Source organism: Oreochromis aureus, linkage group 19 (genome assembly GCF_013358895.1).
Source record: "Oreochromis aureus strain Israel breed Guangdong linkage group 19, ZZ_aureus, whole genome shotgun sequence".
Taxonomy (NCBI): domain Eukaryota; kingdom Metazoa; phylum Chordata; class Actinopteri; order Cichliformes; family Cichlidae; genus Oreochromis; species Oreochromis aureus.
Window position 1 is genome coordinate 2,228,562 of NC_052960.1, and position 24,283 is coordinate 2,252,844.

Below are 24,283 nucleotides of genomic sequence, written 5' to 3' on the forward strand. Positions count from 1 at the left end.
AAGCCTGCCTGCTCAATCAGCTTTTTACTTCCACTCTGCTTTCCTCCCCTAATATATTCTATTTATTTCTACTTTTTCTGCCAACCTTCACTCAAAATCTACCCTCCTCTCTCTTTTTATTTGCAACCCTCCTCTTGCTTCCTGCTTCCATCTTTCCATCCCACTGACACGTCTCCATCACCACCCCTTCCTCCACTCTGATTCCTTTCATCAATATCACCTCCACACCTCTCTCCTGTTTCTCCCCTTCCCGTCTCCTCTGCTCATGACTACCAAATAAATTAGTCACCCCCCCAATTCCCCTGCACCTTGGCAAATGCACATCTCCACAAAATCTGACGCTAATGCCATTAATATTCATTAAAAATTAAGCTTAATTGCATGTCTTTAGGAGAGAGGCCCTATTCCTGCATGCACACACACACGCATGCATTTGGGCACCACCTCTTGCCATATTACAGCAAGGACAGGGCATCTCTGTTGTCCACATGCACACCCACACACACACCTTCAGATGTACCATAGGATGCAAAGGTCACACTAACCCTCAGCAGAAAAATCACCTGGGAGAAGCTTCATAAAAACCCCACCAAGTGGTTCCTGTGGCTTAACATAAAAAATAAATGAATTATAATAATAACAAAGACATAAACGGAACAGAACAAGTCACAAAACTAAACAAAACCCACCCGCCTCACTGGAGCAAAAGTTGTGTGTTTCATTTATACACCATCACAATCACCCCGCTCACCTCCAGCAGCGGACTGAGCCGCACTCGTGTTGTTTTGCGAGTCACTGACAATCAAACTGTTGTGCTGCTCAGGTTTAAGGACGTGCTGGTCCGTGAATGTCTTGAATGTCAGTAATTACAGTTGAATACAGTATTTTTTTTATTCATTTGTCTGAGCTGTTAACAAAGGAAACGCTGGTTTAAAAAAAAACATAACACACATCCGGGAGAGGCGGGGCGGGGGAGGTGGGGGAGGGAGGCAGGACATCCATATTCAACACCCCGCGTTCGCGCGCGCGCGCGCACACACACACACACACACACACACACACACACACACACACACACACACACACACACACACACACACACACACACGCTCGCACCAATCAGGCTGACTGAACTATAATTGAAGCAACAATCAGCAGTGAGAGCAAACTCTGCGCTGCAAAATGTGACAAATCACTGCCGGTTATCATGTTCTTGCCTTTCATATTTTCTTGACACTTGGATGTTTTGATCCATTTTCAAATATTTGAAAGACATTGCTGTTACATGTGCAGTTGGAAATGCATTGCTGCTTTTGTCACTGTCTGCCCGTGTAAGTGATGAGCGTTTATTCCAACATGCAGCCTGTTATTACCATCAGGGAAAAGGTGACCATTTGAATGGAAATAGCTGCGTACGCGAGGACGTGTGCGCGCTTGCCTATATACTTGATGCACACACACAAGTCTATCTTAATAGGTCCATTTGTAGCAGGACCTGTTCTAGTGCTGTGTCCTTCAGATTGGATTCTATCTCAGCAATCCCCCTGACCTTTAGCACAAAGAGACGACAAGAAAGGACCACACACACGGACACACACGCGGCTTGTGTGCACACACAGCCACAAGTAAGCGTTCCTGTTTGCTTATATAAACACACACACACGCGGGCATGTGTACAGGCCTTCCCCCAGGAGTGATGTCATAGCTAACAGCGCTAGCTGCCACTGCCAGGGCTTTCATTTTTTATTCCTCTACACAGGCTAATCAAATAAGAGCCAGTCTTTTTAACCATCTTCACTTCATACAGTCTTTGCAAGTCCCTGTCACCGCCACCCCCGTCCGCCCATTCACTTCAATTGCTTTGGCTCACATTTAAAAGAGGACATCCACCCAAACCGGTGTACACCCACATGACTTTTGCTGAAGCGCGGAGGAACGATATCGTGTTGGCGAGCTCGACTTTGACTGTGACATTCTTTTTTGGTGTTTTCTCTTTCTCTCCCTGTCTGTGAAGTCTGTATCCAGGAACAAATGTAGCGGCATTTCCTAACAAATGGCAGCTAAATGAGGCCCCTAGGGTGCTGTGCCGCTAACTACCGGCCCCCTTTTTTTCTGAGCCATTATGATTGTCCTAACCGTTCCAAAAACACCTCTCCTGTTCTCGTTCATTTGCATTTGAATTGCAACTCCGGCTGTACAAAAACAAACATAAATCAAAAAAAGAGGGAAAAAAGGGAGAGAAAAAACACTGGCGGATTCTGGCCGAGCAATTAGCGAGTGTCAGTCAATGTGGAGGTAAAAGAAAAACACACACACCCGCACGCGCACACACTAAATTAAAAACATTGTCTCAAACACATGCAGACACACTGTCACACATGCTCGTACACAGAAGAACGCGAGCTGACATACTGTATGTGCTTTAAATATATATTTTCAATTTTATCATTTAGTTTTGTGCTGAAAACTCATCAAGCTTAAGTGCTCGTCAGCGGTGGCCAATCACAGTGTGGCAGGCCCAGGGTTGCCGTGGCGATATGCGGGGACATTTAGAGGACTCCGATAAACTCTGCCATTTAAAAGGTTATGACAATTAACGCGGCTCTCCGCAAATTACCACTGCCAGACCTTTACCCACGGACGTCTCTCTCTCCCTCTTATCACCTTGCGCCCAGCCTCGCTCGCTCTCTCTCTCTCTCTCTCCTCCTCCTCTCTATCTCGCCATATGCCCTCCATTTCCGCAGCCTACCCCACCCTTCCCTCCGCCCGTCCCCCTTCCAGCCAGCAGCACTTTTAATATCCCGTTAATTAACAGAGTTCTTCTCTTAATATTCAAATGGTGACCAATTAATGACATTGAACTTTAGGTGCCCCACCCACCCACACACCATGCCCCCACAACACACACGCACACCTTTAGTGCAACTCCTATCACTTCCTATTGAATCTCTCTCTCTCTCTCTCTCTCTCTCTCTCACACACACACACACACACACACACACACCGCTTCCCGGCTCTCATTTCCTCCTCTCCGTCCCCTCAACCTCTCCGCCATCACCAAGGTGAGCTCCCATTTCCGTGTGATTGAAAGAGTTTTGTGAGGCAGCTGAGCAAGTATACAGCGAGGGGGTAATAAAGTCGGAGGGGGGAGGGGGGCCACAGAAAGGCACCGTGGCCTTTTAATTAACCTGGTGTGATTAAAAGCGGGGGTGGCGGAGGGTGGGGGGAAGGGCCTGCTGCTGTAGCCGGGTGGGGGCAGAGAGGTGACAGACAGGAAATAGGAAATGACAAACTGGAAGTGGGCCCAATCGATGAACCCGTTTGTGGGAATTTGACATGTATGCAAGTCTAGTGTAATGTGTTACAAAACGATGCATTAAAGTAATCTGATTCCTTTGCCCTTGTAAGATTAGTTTTGTTGCTCGAGATGCAGTTTTTAGTTATGTTTTCAAATAAATGTTTACAGTTAAATCGACACATTGTCCTTATTTTAACAATGAGCAATATGGCCGAGAGCGCCGCCTTTAAACTGTGGAAGTATTCATATTACTTCACATCGGGTCTTAGGGAGAGCTGGGAGCTGTTAAGGAGCTAAGCACAGTTCCCCTACACTGGTGAGGCCTTTGGAGAATATAACTGTAGGTGACCAAAAAGAAGTGTTTACAGTCATGTAGAAAGTCGGGCATGCGTCCATGCACAGCTCTGAAGGTGCCGCTACAGCGATTCTGTGAGGCTGATGTCTGGACTATTGGCAGCACGTTGACTCTTTTCTTTTTCAGTCGTTCTGTTGGACCTTTGCTGCTACGCTGGGATCTTTGTCCTGTCGATCACCCAGTTTGGTCCAAGCTTTAGTCACACAGATGGGCTGACTTTGGTACACAGAGGAAGTCAAGGTCCACTCAAATCCTCATCCCACCTCCACCGTGCTGACAGCTGGTGTGAGGTGCTGGGTTTCCTCACCACAGACAAATATCTCCACTTTGGTGTCGTCGTTGTTCCGGCAGTCTTGTGGTTCTTTCAGATAAAACTTGCTTTCTCCAGCAACCCTACCAAACAAGTCATACCTGCTCAGCCTTTTTCTAATTGTACTGACATGAACTTTAACCCCGAACACGCTCTAGGGTTTTTGCAGTTTCTCTGAGCGTTGCACAATCGGACCTTGGGGGGAACTTGCTGGAATGTGCACTTCTTCAAACCAACAAACTGCCAAAATGTCTGCTTTTATAGATGTGCTCACACTCACTGATAATGAATTAATCCAGTGCAGCACCTTGGTTAGCAGCACCGAGCTGCTACTGACTGTCTGAATTTCCATGAACGCAGTAAAGCTGGACTTTCTTGTTTTTAATGTATTTGTGGAAACACAGAAACATTCAGCAACGCTTCAAATAACCGGTAAAATAAAGTAAATGCACTGCTTAACACGCAGAATCACTCAGGGAAATTGTTCTTTAGATATCATACTCTGATACCAAACTATATTTAAATTATATCTGCATGCACCTGGCTGTCTCCCAGTTTTCTGAGCTATATTTTACAGATGCACGTCTCTCACGAGGTTTTGCTGTTCACCTTTTCAGAGTTTTGATGAGTGACGCAGCGCTGCACAGCAGGCACACATGCAGCAGTTACTATCCAATTCAAGATAAAGCTGAAGGAAAGCGCGTTAAAAGGGAGACCTGCAAGATTGGTCATGTTTTTCTTCTTTCCTCTGACAGCTGACACGGATGGAAAACCGTTGTGCTCAAGTCACTTGAAAGCATCTAACCCAATGAATCAGCTTCCTCCCATGTAGGTCCCTGCAAAGAGGCTGTGTCTCCTCCAATCAGCTGAGAGTTCATCTGTACTAAAGCGCCCCTCCCCAGGGGCTACTCTCAGGCAGGAAGGGGAAACAGTCAATAGAGAAATTGGAATCAGTTTCACAAAAGAGAGTGGGATGGGTGGTATTTTTTTTCCACTCACTTCCTTTTCCAAAGGCTCGCAGTCGAATCCAGATGACTGTAGCAGTCACCCAAAAACCGCTGAATAGAACATCCAGCATAGAGTTTAAACAAGCCTATATTCTGTTGCATGTAATTACTCTGCAAACATCAATTTAACACACTGTTCCTCAGTGAAAAATTAAATAGTGTGGAGTAGCTGATCAAAGCCTGCGCCGTGTCCTTACAACGTTATGAGTTTAAGTCTGGCAGTTGGCCAACGTTGCATTTCACCCCCTCCAGTCTGTCCTGTCATACTGTGCTGTATACTACCCAATAAAGCAAACACGCCATAAAAAATTATCTCCAAATTCTTGAAATTATAGCTCTCTCGTTTTCGTTTTTATGAGGCGGAGTGTGTAACACGGTAACAAAATATCACTCGCTTCATCTGCCGAGCGTGAAGCGTAATATAGCCATCAAGAGAAAGAAAGGGCGCACATTTCCTCCTTTTAAGTGATTTGTCTCACAACGGAGCTGCCGCCAACACTGAGGGTCGTGATATTTATAGGGCGTCTTTAAACTTTACTTCCAGAAAAATGGGCTTTTAAATATTTTTCCACATAGCAGGAGTAATTCTTGTTACAATTTTATTTTTTAAAGAGGATTAATCCCACACGATTAGGTGGAATCTTGTTCATATACGAACAATCGAGTAGTTCACGTGGTAAAAACGAGGGTCAAATAAACTTTACTGTTACTCATAATCATGGCTTTAAAAATATCTGCCTTTCTCAAACAGCCATTCAAAATCTACCAGCACATGCACTTTTATTTTTTTCAAAGCGCACTCCTTCCCTGGTGGAAAATATATATATTTTTACTTTTTGTATGAGCCTTGATGTCTTCGAAATGCCTTTTTAGCCTGCTTTGCTCCTTGCAATCAGATGAGGTCACAGCAGTGCAATAGACTCAAAGAAAGGCAGCGTTTTCACTTCGATTTGTTACAAAACCAGCTAATAGCGGTCGGTTGCAGAGCAAATTCTGTGTCAAAGGCAGCTGGAATGGTTCCATCAACTGGAGGATGTCCTCTGGCTAGGGTTAATGGGAGTGGAGTGGGGGGAAAGGAACCGCGGAGAGCGCCGGAAGAACAAAATAAAGAACTTTTCAGCTTGGATTTCTCAGAGTAATGCGGGGTCAAAAAACAGGGGTCAATACCACAATGACATCCTAATCTGGCGCGCGCTGGCTATCGCGCGTATGCGTGTAATCCGCTCTGTGCGGCTCGCATCATGTCTCATTTCAGCCCAGAATCACAGACAAAGGTCACCGTTTGACCTTTTCGCAGCTCCGAGTTGCCGCGGCGCACTCGGCTGATTAGTGTACACGCAGACACAGTGTACAAAAGTGACAGGAAGCCACACGCTCGCTCAGAACAGAAAAATGAAAGCGATACAGCGCCGAGCTGAAGGCACACAAAACCTTCTATTTGTAATCTTGGCCGAGCTCGCCGTGTAAGTTCAATTTTCCAAACGTGTTTACCTCTCAGATCCAAAATCAAAGCCGGCCACCGCGTTTCTTTGTTCTTTAAATTTATTCTGGTATTTCCTGGTATTTGTTTCCCTCTCGAAAATCCTCTCTCGCTCAATCGATGACCAATTAACTTTGTCTTAATGCCACCGCGCTTGCTTGTTTTTGTTATGTTTAAAATGTCATGTTTTTTAATGATCAATATTGTGAATTTTCAGTAATTACTGCAGCACAAACTGCTGAAATACTGGAAATGTTTGGCTACTTCCACATGTATGCCTGTACATGCTAAAGATCCACTTTGTTCCTAATAATATGTAAAGTATGTGTGTAAATGGCTGCAACATAACTGCATCCAAGCCGGGAGCTTATTAGAAGATGGAAAGAATGAATTTAGCGGGTCTTTAGTGTGACAGACAGGCAGGAACCAGGAGGTGGCGACTCACTGCCTGCTGTGCTAAAGCAACATTAAATGCTGCACCGTTGTTTCAACACGCAGGAAGGGCGTCGTGATTACAGGTAAAGATGGTGGGAAGCTGCCGAAGGTATCGAGCCTTTCATGTAGCCGTAACAAGCTTGTGTGCCTGCCCTTAAAGGAGCACGCTTGCATAACAATGAAAAACAGAGGGAGACCAGCTCCCCGGTCAGCACACAAGTTGGCATAGCAACCAATATGGGACTTATCAGCACAGGTGAAATGACTTCGGCCAATGGGAGCACTCGGGCAGAACTACCTGGTATATAAATGTCAGCGTGGGTCAATTGCCGCCGTGTGATCGGCAATGATGAAAACACACCATTACTGTCACCAAATGTCAACGCGGCCATGGATCTCAGCCTCTCCCAGTTAGAGTGACTAATGTTTGCTCAGTAGGCTGCACAGCCTGTGTGTGTGAGCATGTTAAGTGAGGAAACAAGAGTAAGAGCTTTTTCAGCGTGAGACAAAAGGCGCGCTGGCTGAAACATTCACTCAGCATGAAAATTACTATATGCTAACACTGATGATTTCCTTTTTTGACAACCTGCTTTTGTGCTAACGATGGCTTTTTGCTCAGCATTCCGTCTCGGTGCGCTCGGTATTCAAGTCTGCCGAAGAAAGTTTTAACTACATCTCGGTAAATCACAGTATAACAGCTAACCGCCGCCGCCAAACGGCAGTCAGCCTGCGCAGATAACGGCCTATCCAGTGCATGTGTCGGATGACGTCTCTTTGCATGGATGTTCTCTGTAATGAAGGATAACATGCATCATTATAGAGGGAAAGCATCCTGATCCGTGTTGCAGTGTGCAGTGCTCAGTCATGCACTGGCTGCACGGATATCATCAACACATATCTGCAGCTGCACTGTGATGTTACTGTTAATGCTCGATCCATATTAATGCACGCTATTTTATGTACTTTTTTATTTGCCACTTCAGCCTTTTGCCTCACACTGAAGTGCTCTTTTTTTAGGCAATCCTGACTGAATTAAACTAAATGCCTTTATCAGCTATGATCCTGCGGAAGGGCTCGCGGCACCACTGTTTCCATAATCTGACATATCCTGTTCAAACTGATCTTCTTTCCTCCTCTTCAGTCTGATCCGTCCTTTCCCGTCCACTTCTTCTGTAATCTCTCCCGTCTTCTCCCGTTTTACTTTTTTTCCTTTGCTCTGTTTTGCTCTCTCTGTAATGATCCAGGGCAACACTGCGAGCCAGAGTCACTCCATTCAGGCTGATAGATAGATCCCTCTGGCTGCAGAGTGGATGGGAAACACATGGGCAGACTTCACTCAACTCAGAAAAAACAACTGCTTGAAGCCAGCTTCCCAGTGGAAATCTTCTACAGAACATCACGCTAAAACTTGGCAGGACACGTCTCGATCCATATCTGCAGAACAGGCCCTTTGTTGTTCTGAGAATTCGGTTTGCACTGGCAGGCCTGTGCTCATTGAAAATATACAATATGTGTTTATACACTATGATTGTCCAATCTCTGAAACACGCATTGCATGCAAATGTTTCTGCACAGTGTGCGTGCTTCGAGAAAACAGTCAAATATTTCGAAACGCAGAGAGTGAGCTCTACCTAAAATATGTCTCATGAATAATGTGAAAGAGTAATGGGCCTGGACCCCCCCCCCCACACACACACACACACGTCAGGTTTTCATATCTTGTGGGGACAGCTAATTGACATAATGCTTTCACTAACCCAATTGTAACCCTGACACTAAAACCACATTTTGAGTCTCAAACATGTCTTCAAACATGTGGGGACCAGAATTTTTGGTCCCCACAAAGATATGAATACATGCACACACACAGTTCCTCTGTTCAGATGCTTTTTCCAATCTCAGCACAACTCAAACATGGAAAAAGATTTGGATGAAACCTCGTTGTGTTGATTAATTATGGCTACTATTTACTCTTTCCTCATGTAAAGGGGAAGTAAACGTGAATGTGTGCACAGCTGTTTCCTGCAGGAAGCCTCACTGGTCTCGGTTTACGGCCCGTGTGCTGGTACCTGTTGCAGTGGCGGCCGAGGCTGCAGGTAGGAGCTTGGGGTTGGTCCTGGAGGGGTCTGATGAGGGGGGCTGAAGTACGGAGGGGTTCCCTGCTGCCCCCCTTGCTGCTGCTGCTGCTGCTGCTGCTGGCTGTATCCAACCATCCCCTGTTGGCCATATGGCACCACCTGCTGAAACAACCAACCACACGACAGTTAGAGGGGAGGTATTAAGGTCAGGACTGAGAGCAAGACTTTCACTTTAAATTAAAAGCAATGCAGAGAGGCTGCCAGGTGCAATTAGTAGGATATCAAAGCAGGTGGCAGGTAACATACTGCAGTAGTCAATCATACATTTGCCAGAAGCAAAAGCATCCCACACAGGTCTACACAAACTGTCCCTTATCCTTTTTTCCAATTGGTGTGATTGTCCCTCAGCGAGAGGCTCTTAATTTAGCTCCTTGCAGGCTGACACGCGCCTCCCAGCAGCGCTCTGCCTAATGAACTCACGCTGCAGAAACCGCTAACTTTATGTCCTCTGCCTTGCCAAACGCATCCTGCTCTCTACATTAACTCCGACTCGGACAGCTCGCAGATGGGATGAGGTGCGCCGGATATTACTGTAGTCGCCGTCCCAGGCCGTGACCTTAATGAGGGACACGCGGATGAGCCACGGCGTTCCAGAGCAAGAGCGGTTAAAAAACTAACTCAGGAGGGCGAAGCCATGCCAAGTGCCAATGCTGCATTACATGGTGGTTATGAGAGAGAATGTGAACAGGGAATGCATGTAACAAGCTGGCACAAATACAAATCTAGCCTTAATCCCTTCTTGTCGTTTGTTATGACTACAGACAGCGCCAGGTGCTCCTCGCTCCTCTGCGGATTTCCTATGGAGGCTGGGGTTTTCTCATCACACGCACGCACACACGCATGCACACAAACGCACATTATTAAACAACATTTACGACCACGGGTGAAGCAATATGACAGCACGTTTCATGTCATATTTCTTCCCCATTATGTCATGTGGCTTTTTTTTATTCCGCCAGGAGCTCTGCCGCAAACTCATTAAACGTGCACACAGGCTGTAATTTGGGGCGCGAGCGAAGCCGTGCGCCCCGAGTCCTAAACTTTGAAATGTCCCTTTAAATCTCCTGTGGCAGGCTTGGCAAAGTAAAACTCAAACTCAGAGTGATTTATGGAGGATGGCGTTAGAGGGGACTCCAGCGTGACGTAACCGCCGCACTGCTGCCTCGTCAGACTAAAAGCAACGCTGGAGTTTTACTCTGACTCTTGTGAGCGAGGAAACCCACTCGTAAAAGTCATGCAGTAACTGATGGCTGGTGTAAAAATATTAAAATCTGATCTGGCTGCAGAGGAACAGTTGAGATTAATACATTTCAAACAGTTTTGAAGAGTACCTTCCTTTGAGTGGGTCATAAAAAAAGAAATATTCTCTCCGCACCGGCAGAAGCTTTTTGACTCTCTGAATGGAGATGATTGGACAATGTGGAATACTTTTCACTTCAGTGGAAATTTGATTAGGAAGGACAGGTTTCTGTGCACGAGTGTGTGTGAGTGTGTTGTGCTTCGAGTGTGAGAGTGTGTCATTAGGCCGATGAGACAGACAGACAGGGTGAGATCAGTCTAGCTGGCAGAGAGGTTAATAGCATGGCCCCGCTCATGCCAACAGCACCACTGGATTCATTACTGCAAGCCGGGGAAACACGCGCACACACACACACACGCGCGCGCGCACACACACACACACACACACACACACACACACACACACACACAGTATCTGATTCCGACATACTTAAGTGAATGCACAGTCGTCTGTTCGCAGGGATTTGCTAAAGTAAGAAATACAAACAAACTCTCTCCCTCTGTCTGTCACACACGCCATTAGCTGTGGATCAAAGCCACTCCGACTTAACAGAAGCAACTCTATCCCGCCGTCGGTGATGACAGGCCGCCGTAACACTGTGGGTCTCGACTGGAATGCTACTGTTCCGGGATTGGTCAGGATCGGGTCGCCATGGAGATCGAGACCAGACAACCACGGGTGGGTTTCTTTCCTCCTCAGACAAATATGATGACAGGCAGGCCGACGGATACGGGCAGACAGTGACAGATAGACGGAGGAGCAGATAGACGTGGGCAGCGTGACAGACAAATCACAGAAAAACAGGTCCAACAGAGAGAGCGTGTTTCGGTTTGCACCTCCAGAAAAGATCCTCTTAGTGCTACAAATACCCTCCTTACAAAAGGATGGAAAGCTAAGGAGCAGATAATAAACTCCACCAGACTCGGTCTGGTCTTTGAATTTGGATATAAAAATGCAGTTTGGACCCATCAGTCACAACTGCTAACTCTCTTTGTTTTCTATTAGAAGGAAGCTGCTGTAAGGGTGTAAATACACCAGCTCTTCAAGTTTTCAAAGTGCAGTGACTTATAGTTTGAGTCCTGTGAGGCTTTACGAGGTGCATTCCTTTTTATCTAAGGCTACCCAGCTGATTACAGCACTAACAGTGGCTGCATATCATGTGGAGGCCTTGTATTGTGCGCACAGAGACCCTTACATGGATCAAAGCCACTGTTAATGTAATTAGTGCTATTACAGCTTCTCCTGCTAGGACTGGTCAAAATGTGTGCTGTGAACAAGCTGATTAAATAACTACACATTTTATTTTTTAAAGCGATGGTTAATTCTTAGTGTGGCTCTTATTGTACTGCTGAGTACTTGAATAGCCCACTGTCTTCCACTGCACTGAATATAAAGTGTGGACATGGATGATGTCATGGAAAAGTGTGGGATCACCTGTGTGGTGCTCTCAGGTAGGAATCAGGTGCATATAAACACAAGAATGCATGAGAATTAATATGAATGTATATTCATTCTTCTCATTTAAATTAAAATGAACGATGTTTAATAATGTGACAGATAGTTATATATGTGTTCAGGTCAGCTGTAGGGTGTCCAGTCCCTGATCAGAACAATCACATCAAACATACATTCATGTGTGAGAAATGATACCAATCGATTCATCGATGAAACACATCGACACAAGTGGCAGATTTTACAGGTTTGAACATTGCTCGAAATATTTGGGATAATGTGACAGTTGAGTCTTTTCGGGATTAATGCCGTCCTCGTAAGCACGTCGCTAACATTAAACAAATGTTTTTCAGATACGTAGCTCATCATTGGCTCACAGAAACACACACTCAGTCCACAGCGAGCCATTTGGACAGTCTGTAGAGGAATTAAGGCAGAATTAGACTCCACAAGAAGTGCTTCATTCAACATCATCATCATCATCGTATCACGAGCATTAGCAAAGTGAGTAGTGGACTTTCATTGACAGGAAGTGTAAGAGGCTTTAAAAGCTGTGAATGGATGACTGTGGCTGAGTTTCTTCATCCTCTTTCATCACCGAATGCAGAATGTGTGCTACTTTCAACAACACCGCTCTCCCAGCTGATCGCCCATTAACCAGCAGCACTGCCGTCTGCACGGGCCGCTCCGACATCAGCCCACTGTTTATATGTACAGCGAAAGAGCTTATAGCGCCATCAACTCAATTCAATTTTATTTATACAGCACCAAATCACAACAGCAGTCGCATCAAGGTGCTTTATATTGTAAGGTAGACCCTACAATAAAACATACAGAGAAAAACCCAACAATCATATGACCCCCTATGAGCAAGCACTTTGGCCACAGTGGGAAGGAAAAACTCCCTTTTAACAGGAAGAAACCTCCAGCAGAACCAGGCTCAGGGAGGGGCGGGGCCATCTGCTGCGACCGGTTGGGGTGAGAGAAGGAAAACAGGATAAAGACAAAATAACAAGTGTGATTCAGTGCAGAGAGGTCTGTTAACTCATAGTGAGTGCAGAAGAAACACCCAGTGCATCATGGGAGTCCCCCAGCAGCCTACACCTATTGCAGCATAACTAAGGGAGGATTCAGGGTCACCTGGTCCAGCCCTAACTATATGCTTTAGCAAAAAGGAAAGTTTGAAGCCTAATCTTGAAAGTAGAGATAGTGTCTGTCTCCTGAATCCAAACTGGAAGCTGGTTCCACAGAAGAGGGGCCTGAAAACTGAAGGCTCTGCCTCCCATTCTACTTTTAAATACTCTAGGAACAACAAGTAAGCCTGCAGAGCGAGAGCGAAGTGCTCTAATAGGGTGATATGGTACTACAAGGTCATTAAGATGAGACGGGGCCGTCAAAGGTGGTTATTCTGAAAAACAGATTTTTTTGTAGTTAAATGAACATTTGAGAAGAGCTGCTGCCAAAAAAGCAAGCAGGTACACAGACAATCGGGGAAAGCAGCAGAAGAGCCAAACAAGAAAGAGGCAGAAATGCCGACAGTCAGTCAAATCAGTACACACAGGCAGCAGGCTGACTGGAGGTCTAACAAGTAGCAACCTGTCACTGTGGCTTTGGGAGGGAAGAGAGAGTCATTCAAATGCAGCTTCTGTTTGATTGCTGGGCTCGACTGTATGAATGTACTGTACCTGCTGAGTACACACCAGCTGTCTGAAACCTGATTCTCTTTGACTGAGAATATGCTCGGTGATAAACAGACTCGCTGTGCTGCCGGTTACAACAATAAAAATAACTGCTGGAAGTAGAAAATAAGACCATTTTCTGCCTTTTCCCTCCACTCAGGTGTGTGGAAGCCGACAAAATAACAGTGTGCTTTATCCAGAGAGTCTTGGCAGGCGCACAGTGTCAAATAAATGTCTGTAATGAAATGACAACAGATGTGAAGTGCTGTAGGGAGAAATGACGCAGAATAGACGTCCTGTGAAGCAAATAATTCACCATAAACTGCAGAAACAGTGTGATGAAAACAAAAGCCTTGGCGGCATATTAAGATACAAAGACACAAACACGAGCGCAAACACTGAGAATAACTCAATCAAAAATCTATCAAAACAAGACTCGTATGAAAAGGCAGACAATATCTTCCTGCTCTGCAAATGGTGGGAATAAATAGCTGCGCTAACCCTCATTGTGTGTGTGTGTGTGTGTGTGTGTGTGTGTGTGTACGTGCACGAGCGTGTGTGTGCCTTAAATCAGCCGTTTAAAAACCTTGCACGGAACAAGGCGCTGCTTGTAATTCAATTGGGCCAATGAGCAATAGACAGGAATTTTCATAACACTGTCAAAGCGCCGCTACGGGTGGCTGCTGGCCGGGACCACAGGTTACCCATTTTTGAGTGACAGATGGACTCAGCCAACCAGAGCGCTAAGCGGTGCCACCACCCCGACCCCTAAACGCACTCGTACGCACGCACTGACAGGCCTGACAGGCCCACACATCACAGGATCGCCATTAACATTCACGTGCCATTGTGCTCGTCGGCCACCGCGAAGCTGCTGCTTAAAATGGAAAAGTTAAAAAGTGTAGCAAGAAGCAGGAAGTTCGATGAGCTGACAAAAGACTGAACCAGAGGCTGAAACAGCAAGAAAAAAAAGCAGATACAGAGAAAGTGGCAAAGGAAGATGTTTAGAGAGACAGAGATGGATAGATAGTCGGAGGGGAGATAGAGGACGGGTGTTACACGCTGCCATACTTAAAGCCACAGATAAAGCGATGGTTCACGTGATAAAGACAGAGAGGGAAAGTGATGCAGACGTACAGATATGTGGAGAGAAAAAGTAAAGCACAGGAAGGAAGATGAGCCTGAGAGCAGGGATAGGGATAATGCAAAATAGCAATAAAGATAAAACTGTATGAGAGAGGAAGGGCAGCAAGATGACAGATACAAGAACAGCTCCGGATACGAGGCCTGCGCGCTTTTAAGGATGGACGTGATGCACAGCAGCAAACAGTCAACAGGCTGGACAGGGCGGCAGCTCAACGAGGCGCTGCTATCATCGTAAAGTGACCGATGCCAAACAGCAAACAAAGCATCACCAGTATGCGCACACATTTTTCAGTGTATGATAATACTTTATCACATTAGTTTAACTATAAAAGACTGCTGCGGGCAGTCGGTAAAATATCACAGAAAAAAGCTGTTTTCCAAATATTTAATGTTGTTTTTGTTGCCGTTTCATCATCAGACTCCAATTTTAATTTTTTCATTCTGGAATGAAAAACTCCTTAATTTCCTCTGCGGGACGCATCGTGTCCACCAACAAAAAAATCAATTCAGCATAAATATTCTGAAAACTTATTTTAGTCACTTTACAATTTGTTATTTGCAGAATAAAACAGGCTGCTGTCCCTCTGAGGCCTCTGATCTATACATGCATGCATGCATGCATGCCATGCATGCATGCATGCCATACATGCATCACAGCAGCAGCCTCACATCATCTGATCAGGACATCATTTATCAATAAAACTGATTTGACCTGATTGATTGACTGATAAACTAAAACTAGGTGTTATAATAATTTAAAAAACCTGCTTGGTTAACTTAAATAAAAGAGAGCAAAAAATCAAAGTTATAATATGAATGAAAATGAAACTAAAATATGGAGGAAATGTTCCCAGTTTGGTCTGTTTGAGCCAGACAGACGAGGCTTTGAGCAGATGCTTCTTTCACACACTGATAAATGTGATACTGATATATGATATATTACAGTTTAAAAAAAGAAATACAAATAAAAACTAAATAAATAAAATGTAAGACTTTAGACACTTTAGGTCGGCACAGTGTTGAAGTGATCGTTTAACTGCTGATTCTAAACTGACCACAGGTGTGACAGTGAATGATGGTCTGTGTGTGTGTGTGTGACTGGGATCTGTCATAGTCGGGGTCGACTCCACACGCCCTGCAACTGTGAGCTGGCTGACCGGCTACGAAAACGCATGAAAACTGCAGTAACTGTGTTTCCAGCGGTGTTCGTTTTTCTTTTTTTAAATGACAAAAGTCTTCTGTCAAGCTGTGCCGTCTCAGATGTTGACGGCGTGTCACATCTCAGCACTTCCGCACTCCGCAGTACAAATGAAGCCCAGAAAGTGAGATGCCAGACTTGACCTGCGTAACGACTCCACAGAGCTCCAAATCCGTCCTGTAACACGTGTGAGTCCTCACAGTGTATCTGCATGCTTGGTACGCACCTTCTAACGATCGACGGCCTTTTCACAGCTGAATTATAGTCGCGCTGGTTAATCATAGCATCACTCAAAGACTGAATGTGACTATGCAAAAGCTGGCTGCATTACAATAATGACATTTGTAAACACAGCGCAAAATGAAACAGTGGATATTTTCTTTTCCATATTTACATTCTCCAGCAGGTCGGCAAGTCTTAAAGCGAACTTAATGGCGGATAATCAAAGGAAATTTCAGCGAGGGAGCACAGCGGGGAAAAGGTACGAGAGAAATGGCAGTGCTGACAGAGCTGTCAGTCAAAACAATGAAAACGTGCAGCGGTATCACAATAACTCTCAGGACTGCTTTTTCTAACGTGGAAATAAAAACATTTCAACATAACTGAGATGCTCTCACAGAATCACAAAGCCAAATTAGAATTCAGAGGGCATTACGTGTTGTTGAAATCCTCCAGAAAATGCTACATTTTTAGGAAAAATCACCATTTCCTAATTGTTTGACCCCATCTTGTCAGTTTTGGAAATGCTCAGCTCGTTGCCGCCGTGGCTCGAGCTAAAGATGCTTTTGTTTCATGTTGTGCAGCTGATGCTTTCACCTCAAACTCAGCTCTGATCTTTTGTGGGAATTTGACTTTTTCTCTAATTTTCAAGACGCGCCGACGTCTAAAGCGTCATAACTGTGCACACGTTCTGCTGCAGCACAAGGACGTGACTATCGCCTCTGCCATCTCTGCAATGCAAAAGGCTGACATGTAAAGAACAGCACCGGGCTGAGCCGGTGCAGCCGTCAGGAGGTTATTATTCCACTCCGGACCGAAACAAATCAACCAGTGTCTCCAGCTTTGTGTGGTGATAAGATCAGCCACTCGGAGTCAATACCACATCCAGCGGTGAATTGCAAACGAAGGTGAGTCCCTTAATGAAATGCAAAGTGTCGGAGGCAAGGATCAGCACCAACGGGCTCATGATTAAACATAAGGGAGCAGGAGAGGGGATGCGGCTCTCGTCATCGCTCTCCTATCTCTCTCCCCCCAAGGTGACGCCGCTCTCCGTCTCTCTCTCTCCATACTTCTCTTTGATCTCTCTGTCTTTGGCTCCTCCCCCTCCTCATACACTGGGAGGCCCTTGACACCTAAGCTCACTCCTCGGGTGCTGAGGGAGGAATGGGAGAAAAAACTGAGGGACAGGAGGGATACGCAGCACTCCCATGCCAGTAAATCTGGAGCCAAATATTAAAGATACAAAAAATAAATTCATTTTAAGAAAGGAACGTGAATTTGCCGGCATTTTTCTGCACAGTGCGCTTCATATACTGCAAGATTTTTCTCTTCCCAAATGAAAACATAAGCCGGTCTTTTGAAGGAGTGTGACTTCTTGACCCGCTGATAGCATCAAATCGCTCTGACGGCGAGAGAACGCGAGCAGATAGTGTAGCCATCAACCGATAGACGCACAAGCTTTTTTATATTTCCATCTTGGATCCTTTTCTGAAGGCTGCCAAAGGCTGCTCTCTGCCCCCCGTCTGCCTCTCTTTATTTTTCCCTCTCTCTAATTCTCAGTTTCTGCTCGCATCAATTGATGGAAAAAAAGAAGCATGCACAAAGGGAGCGCTCGTCGCTGGCATTTTATTGCTGGCTGACTAGCAGTGGCTCTGTTGTTCTAGGCAGAGTCGTAATGGAGGCATTTGGAGAGGCAGAGCAGGCCAGGTTAATGCTCTCCGTAATGTGTGTGTGAACAGCCGTTTATTTATTTATTTATTTCATTTTTTTTTTTTTTGCGAGAGGCTCTGGGCCCCGCGCCACCGGCTCCAAATGTTTTTCACCTACTAAACTCCTGACCCCAATCTGACGCCAAGACAGACAGAAACGCGAGGGGAAATTGAGAAAGAGGCAGTGAGAAAAAAGCAAATGTGATTCAGCGAGGGTCAAACATGGAGCTAAATAAGCGAGGGAGGAGGAGGAGGAGGAGGGCGAAGAGCGGGTGAAGTGAAAAGGATTCAAGTGCTGATAATGAGGGAGGTACAGCCAGTTATCCCAAAATAAAAAACAGATCAGTGCGATGTCTTGACACAGAATTTCTCAATGATTATACTGGAAATTCAGAAGGAACGCCAAATAACACCAGCTCAGACTCAAACTCGACTCAGTCCTGACAGACAGAAAATCATCATCATTAAATTACCAAGAAAAGAAGGCTCACGACACATGTAAACATCACAACTGAGCGCAAAATAGCCCCGAAACGTCTTTCAGATCAATCATTTCGACACACGCCGGCTCGGCTCGTTTTTCACCGCTTGCTGTGATGACAGGCTTGAACTTGTGTAGGAGTCATGTCAATTACATCTGAACGGGGAGAAGGTGGAGGGGAAGGGGAGGGGTTGCTTTGAGTTGGGGAAAAAAAAACGCTTTTTCGCCATTAGCGGTCACCGTGAGCTCAGGAGATTATACTCGTATTTTACATCCCCTGCTGCGAGGCTGTCTTTCTGGGACGCTGACACGACGAGGCGCCGCCTTGTTAAATGACAGCGACACAATGGATGGCTGAGCCGCTTCTGTGCGCCGCAGATCAATCAGGCGCTGGCGGCGTGATGATGACGGGGTTAAAGGGTTAAGGGCAGGTAGGCATTTTTGGAAGGATCGGCTCTTCAGACAACGAGCACGCAGCGCCTTTAATAACATCGCTGAAGTCGATCCACGCTAACGCGCTCGTAGGCACGCCGCCGTCTCCCTGCTGCCATAGTTCAAGTTACGTGATTTGTTCTTGGGGTGGAATAAAAGCCTTTAAAATATGTAAAGACTACAAATACAGGACACCTGCTCAGCTCTTCTTGGACTCTGTGGGCTGATTGGCTGCTGCTTTCATAGTTGTGGGCCTACGATTACCATATTAGGGATATCCCCTCTCTATGACATCATAGAGATCCAAGAGCAGAAAAAATGTTCCGAGACCAAACGTTTCGAGCAGCCTCATCCAGGGATCAAGTGAAAGGCCGGCCATGTTAAATATGAGTTAAGTCAGCGGTTCCCAACCTTTTTTGCGGCGGTTTATGTCCGACAATATTTTCACGGACCGGCCTTTAAGGTGTCGCAGATAAATACAACACAATAAAACCAGTACTGGTACCAAAAAAAAGAAGATTTATTCATAACACACGGGAAAAGACCCAGGGAAACCGAGTTAATGATAAAACCAATTAAAAAAATAAAGACTGATAAAAACCCTGAAAACCATAAATTTCACACCCGAGCCTCAACTCTCGCGGCCCGGTACCAAACGACTCACGGACCGGTACATGGCCCGGGGGCTGGGGACCGCTGAGTTTCCATGAGTCTGACCTCTTTTGATGGTGTGTGTGTGTGTGTGTGTTGGTAGGGTGGTGGTGGCTGAGCTGAGCTGTAATTTTAGTTTGGTGGATGTAGATAGAAAATTGTTCCTACATCACAGTTTTGTAGCTCTTCCCTTTTTGGGGCTAACCAGGTTATGATTCCTGGAAAGCAGCGCTGCTGCTCATTTGTGCCCTCTGGTTACATCCTATTTAAGTGACGGCAGACATTTCTGCAACAGTGAAAGAATGGAGATGGATAAACAGGCCCGAGAGTTTGATTTTGTTTGGGGGTAAACTGACCGTTTAAATAAGTAAATATATTTTTAGCAGTAAGTAATACACTTTTAAAAGCTGCTCTCTTTAAAACAATTAGATGGATGTTTATTCGCTGATTTAACACCCAGGCTATACAAACAGGCCCCATCTTCGTCTGCTCCTTTTACAAAGCAGCAGCTGAATCTAGGTAACAGCGTTATTATGCCAAGCTGTGCCGTCTCAGATGTTGACGGCGTGTCACATCTCAGCACTTCCGCACTCCGCAGTACAAATGAAGCCCAGAAAGTGAGATGCCAGACTTGACCTGCGTAACAATCTATCTAATCTGGATGAAAACTGAGATGAATTCTCCGTGAGCCAATTAGAGCAGCCACTAATCCCTCTGTAACTCGGAAAGACGTAAAGCATCCCTTTCTTTTCCCTCTCTTTCGCGCTCCCTCCGTTTCGCTCGCTTTCATCTCCCGGCTCTTTTATCTTATCAGCAGGCACGTATAGAGCGCCGCAGACACAGAGCGCCGAGCCCAGATCTTTCAAAGACACACCGTTTGTGACGTTTTACACCCGCTCGCTGCGTTCAGCACGAAATGATATCAAATCCCAACATTACTTCACCTCTCTGAGCAAGAGCGATGGAGGACTAATGCAACAGCGAGAAATAACTGACAGCTGCGTTTGTGAAAAAGTATAATCCACAGAGTCAAATATAAATACACTAATAAATGTGTAGAAAACAGGTTATTATGTGTTTGAGCGCAGACAGAAGTCCATCTTTCTTGTGCAGCAGAGCATATAGAAGCTTTACAGTGACATAACTGATAACATCACTTAAACCACTCTGGATGGGGAGGGGTTTTCCCCCACCCCCCTTCCAGTTAATGGCCATGTAGCATGGGCTCCACGCGGCATTTGATTGGCTGAGAGCCACTCCACAGCAGCGGGGTAATAAAAGTTACAAATGAGAGCAGGCTATTAGAGCCATTGACGTGCGTAGGCTAGCTTGCTAATTAATTGATCCCGAAACTTCATCTATTCTGTAGCCAGAGAGGAACCCTTAATTAATCAGCCTTTCCATATCGTTGTCTTCCTGTTCTTTCAATCCGGCTCACTCTGTTCTTTATACCGCCCTTCCTTCTCGCTCCCTCTCTCCTAATGCCTGTTTTAATTGTGAGGTGAGAATGCTCGGGGTCCCGTGGGTTGGTGTGGAGAGCTGGTCTGAAGGTGGAGGAGCTCGAACAAAGAAAGTGCGCGTCATGTGCACCGGTGTGGATGACATTAGTGGGGAGCCTGCGACGTTTCAAGAGCTTTTCAAAAAGGGAGGGCTGTGATGAAGCTGGAGTGGTCCCCTTTGCACCCCACCCCTCCTCTCGCTCCATCTTTCCTGGCGGAGGGGCTGATTTAGTGGGGCTTCCCAGCCATCCGTCAGAGCCGGCAGCACAGGCTGCATTAACCCCAGAGACACCCGGGGCCCCTGAGTGCTAACGAGTGGCCCCCTCTCTCGACATCGGTGAGGCCACGGAGAGGTGACTTCTCCACATCAGGACGTGAACGGTTAATAAAAACACGAATGGCATCATCAGCTTTTATTAAAGAAAGTGTGTCTGTTTGGAACGACAACATGGGGAGGGAAAAGCAAAAGACATGGGTAACCGACGAACTCGCTCCTTCCCCCTCGGTCTGCATCTCTACATGGAGACAGAAGCAGGAAGCAGTGACTGAATGGAGTCCGAACAACGATAGTTCTGCCTTCAGTTCACACTGGCTAACTCTCGGTCACTCTGATGTGACACCTGTGGAGTATTTGGCTCACAGTTACTGCCTGTGCCGTCCACGTGCACTTCACTTTAACTGACTGACCTCCAAGCACGTCCGCCCTTAATAAATTGCTAGTTGAGAGTCCCGTCACGATGTGAGAACTTGCAGTCCTTCAGCTCTTTCATCAGTTTGAGATGTTTTCAGTCAAAAATACTAAAACAGCGGGGGGTGTAAGTATGAATGTATTAGCTGAAAAATCATTTTTCACCCCGGCACTAATGGATCGCTTAAAGTATTATCTGTGTTAGGTCGTTTTCATAGCAGACATTCTGACTTGTCATACGAGGACAGGCGTTATTAATGACAATCCTGGATTTTCCTCCCGTTTTCCAGCAGTGGGAAAGCGAGCACAAAGCCCCCCTGAAACAGAAGCTGCCGACGTTTCTGTGATTAATTACACACAGGTGAGTTTGATACGTGACGTGAAGTATGTCAATAAACTCACAGTAAAGAAATAAAATAAGCTGTGGAAACTTCAACTGATTTCACTTTAAATGAACAGTTCAGGAAATTCCAAAAATATTTAGTATGTTTCTGCTAATGTTTCATCTCCCAGCATGTCCAAGCTCTTTAATCAAAATGATATTTTTAATGTTAAAACATAATTATTGTTGTTATCTGTGAATTATGACAATAGAGTTTTACAAAAAAGCACAAATAAACAGTAAAACACTTTATTATTTTTTGATTAAGGTACCAAATTACAGTTATTTGCTTCCTGAACAGAAAAAATAAAGTTTCGTTGTTGAAATGAACGTGTCAGACGAGTCCAGCATCTCGCCTCAAATTAAGCAGGAAACATGAATTAAGCTCAGTAAATTTAGTAGTTTTGACCAAAAAAACATGAAAACAAGCGATAAATAATCGAATCTGAGGCCTTGAAATAAAATCAGAGTCGGCCCTCAAAATGACACTTTTTCCTGTTTGCGTTGAATTAAAGTCTTCTCGGGCTCATTCTTCCAAACTCAGACGACTTCATCCCTGTTTACATGTTTCAGCGTCATCTGTGCGTGTCACAAAACATACGAATCATTTAAAGCCATAAAACCTCCAAATCTGCAGCTCACAGATTATTATTTTGTTTTCATCACTGTTGAGTGATGGAGGATGCTACCTGGCTAGCTACTTGACTAGCTGCCATTACCCAGCATGCCGTTCAGCGGTGTAATTCTGTAAACTGTTGGTTTCACTTTTTACAGAGGATTACAGTGTTTGCTCTTCTGTGCATTATTAATCGCTGTGTTACATTAATGTATATAGAAGACAAATGATCATAAGCTTGAGTGAGCGCTGGGAACAAAAAATAGAAAATAAATATTTACTCATTAATTATAATGGATGCATCCACCCATGTTCTTGTGCTTATCCACCTCAGGCCGAAGGGGGCTGGAGCCCATCCAGGTCTGAGGTGGGGGGCACAGAGAGTTCACTCTCGACAAGCGCGTCCTCGGACTGTGGGAGTAAGCTGCAGTACTGCAGCTAAAGGCCCCACGCAGGATTCAAACCCATGCACTGTCACATAATTAGGATACCACCTACAGCACCGCCCACCGATCCAACCCCCCGTCCTAACGAGGACTCAAACACCATGATCGATCCGGTCCAAGTATGAACACAAAGCTTTGTCTTAGCATGCTGTGTGTGCAGATGCTTGCAAAGACCTGATGCGTTAGCAGCAGTGGATAATCGCCGCTGGCCTGTGCTCAGTTGGCACTTTGCTGCCTCGCTCTTATCCTTTTAAGCAGTAAAATTAAAAACAGCCTTCACATCCTCTGCAAACTGTTCACCCATTTTCCTCCTCCGTGCACGCCGACTGAACTCAGGCCTGCAGCGCGAGTGTGCAGGCACCTTTGTAAAGAGCTGCATCCAGCACTTGTTGGGGGGTGTTGTCATTATTATAACACATTGCATCATATTAACTCGATGTGTGTTTGTTCTGTTAAACTCATCAGGTTGTATTTCATTTGTATGTGAAATGAGATTTGACGACTGTCATCGTCGCACGTACAGGAGTGCACAGAGAGCCATGTGAACTCTTATAAAAGTAATGCTGTCAGAGTGTGAGGAGTTCTTATTTTTTAATTTAAAAAGACTAATAAATGCTGCCTTTATTTAACATAACACAGTGTGCTTTTTAATTATTTCTCATTTACATTAACTTAATCTAATGGAGGATGCAAATGAAGAAATATGTCGTATTAAATGAAAATATCTGAGTTGACTTTATACTGCAGGAAGGTTTTTTTTATTTTATGGGTTTACAGTGCAGCGATTTAATTCCAATAAATGCTTAAATGTCTACAACTATTTATAAAATGAAATTAAATGCAGTTGCTTCACATTAGCTTTGTGGTTTCAGCTGTTTTTAGAAGCACTGAAGGACACACTATTGTATAAACGTGACAAATGAAGCGAACTAAAGCGGAGACACGCCGTCTCTGGATGTTGCTTAATATTTAGGAATGTGCACAGCTGTTGCCCAGATGAAACAAATGCAGCCAAGCTTTTTAAAGAACACTGATGCATTATTGTTCTCCTTCTTCCCTCTGATGATTACTGTGTAAAGACGAGGCCCAAAAAATAATCTCTGCAAAGTGAGCGTGGTGATAAAAGCTATAAAAAGCCCTGAAAGACAGACTGTTTGTGAGGAGCTGTTGTGTGTGTGTGTGTGTGTGTGTGTGTGTGTGTGTGTGTGTGTGTGTGTGTGTGTGTGTATGTGTGTGCTGAACAGGTGGCGGGTCAGCCACATTTCCACTTGACTTTAAATGCTTGGCTTCTATTAAGTTGGCCCAGTGTGTAAGGAACAAACAGCCAACACTGGTAATGGTTTCTGCCTGACCCGCTGACAC

The 24,283-nt window shown here is 45.2% G+C and overlaps 1 protein-coding gene across 6 annotated transcripts in view; it reads right to left on the bottom strand.

Annotated features, from left to right (window-relative positions):
• The window catches only part of LOC116310428 (AT-rich interactive domain-containing protein 1B-like), a 157,861-nt gene that overhangs the window by 107,002 nt on the left and 26,576 nt on the right, over nucleotides 1-24,283 (bottom strand). For all 6 annotated transcript variants that reach the window (XM_039603463.1, XM_039603464.1, XM_039603461.1 and 3 more), the window contains exon 3: nucleotides 8,955-9,125. In XM_039603463.1, coding sequence (XP_039459397.1) covers nucleotides 8,955-9,125 — 171 coding nt within the window. The remainder of the gene's footprint in view (nucleotides 1-8,954; nucleotides 9,126-24,283) is intronic.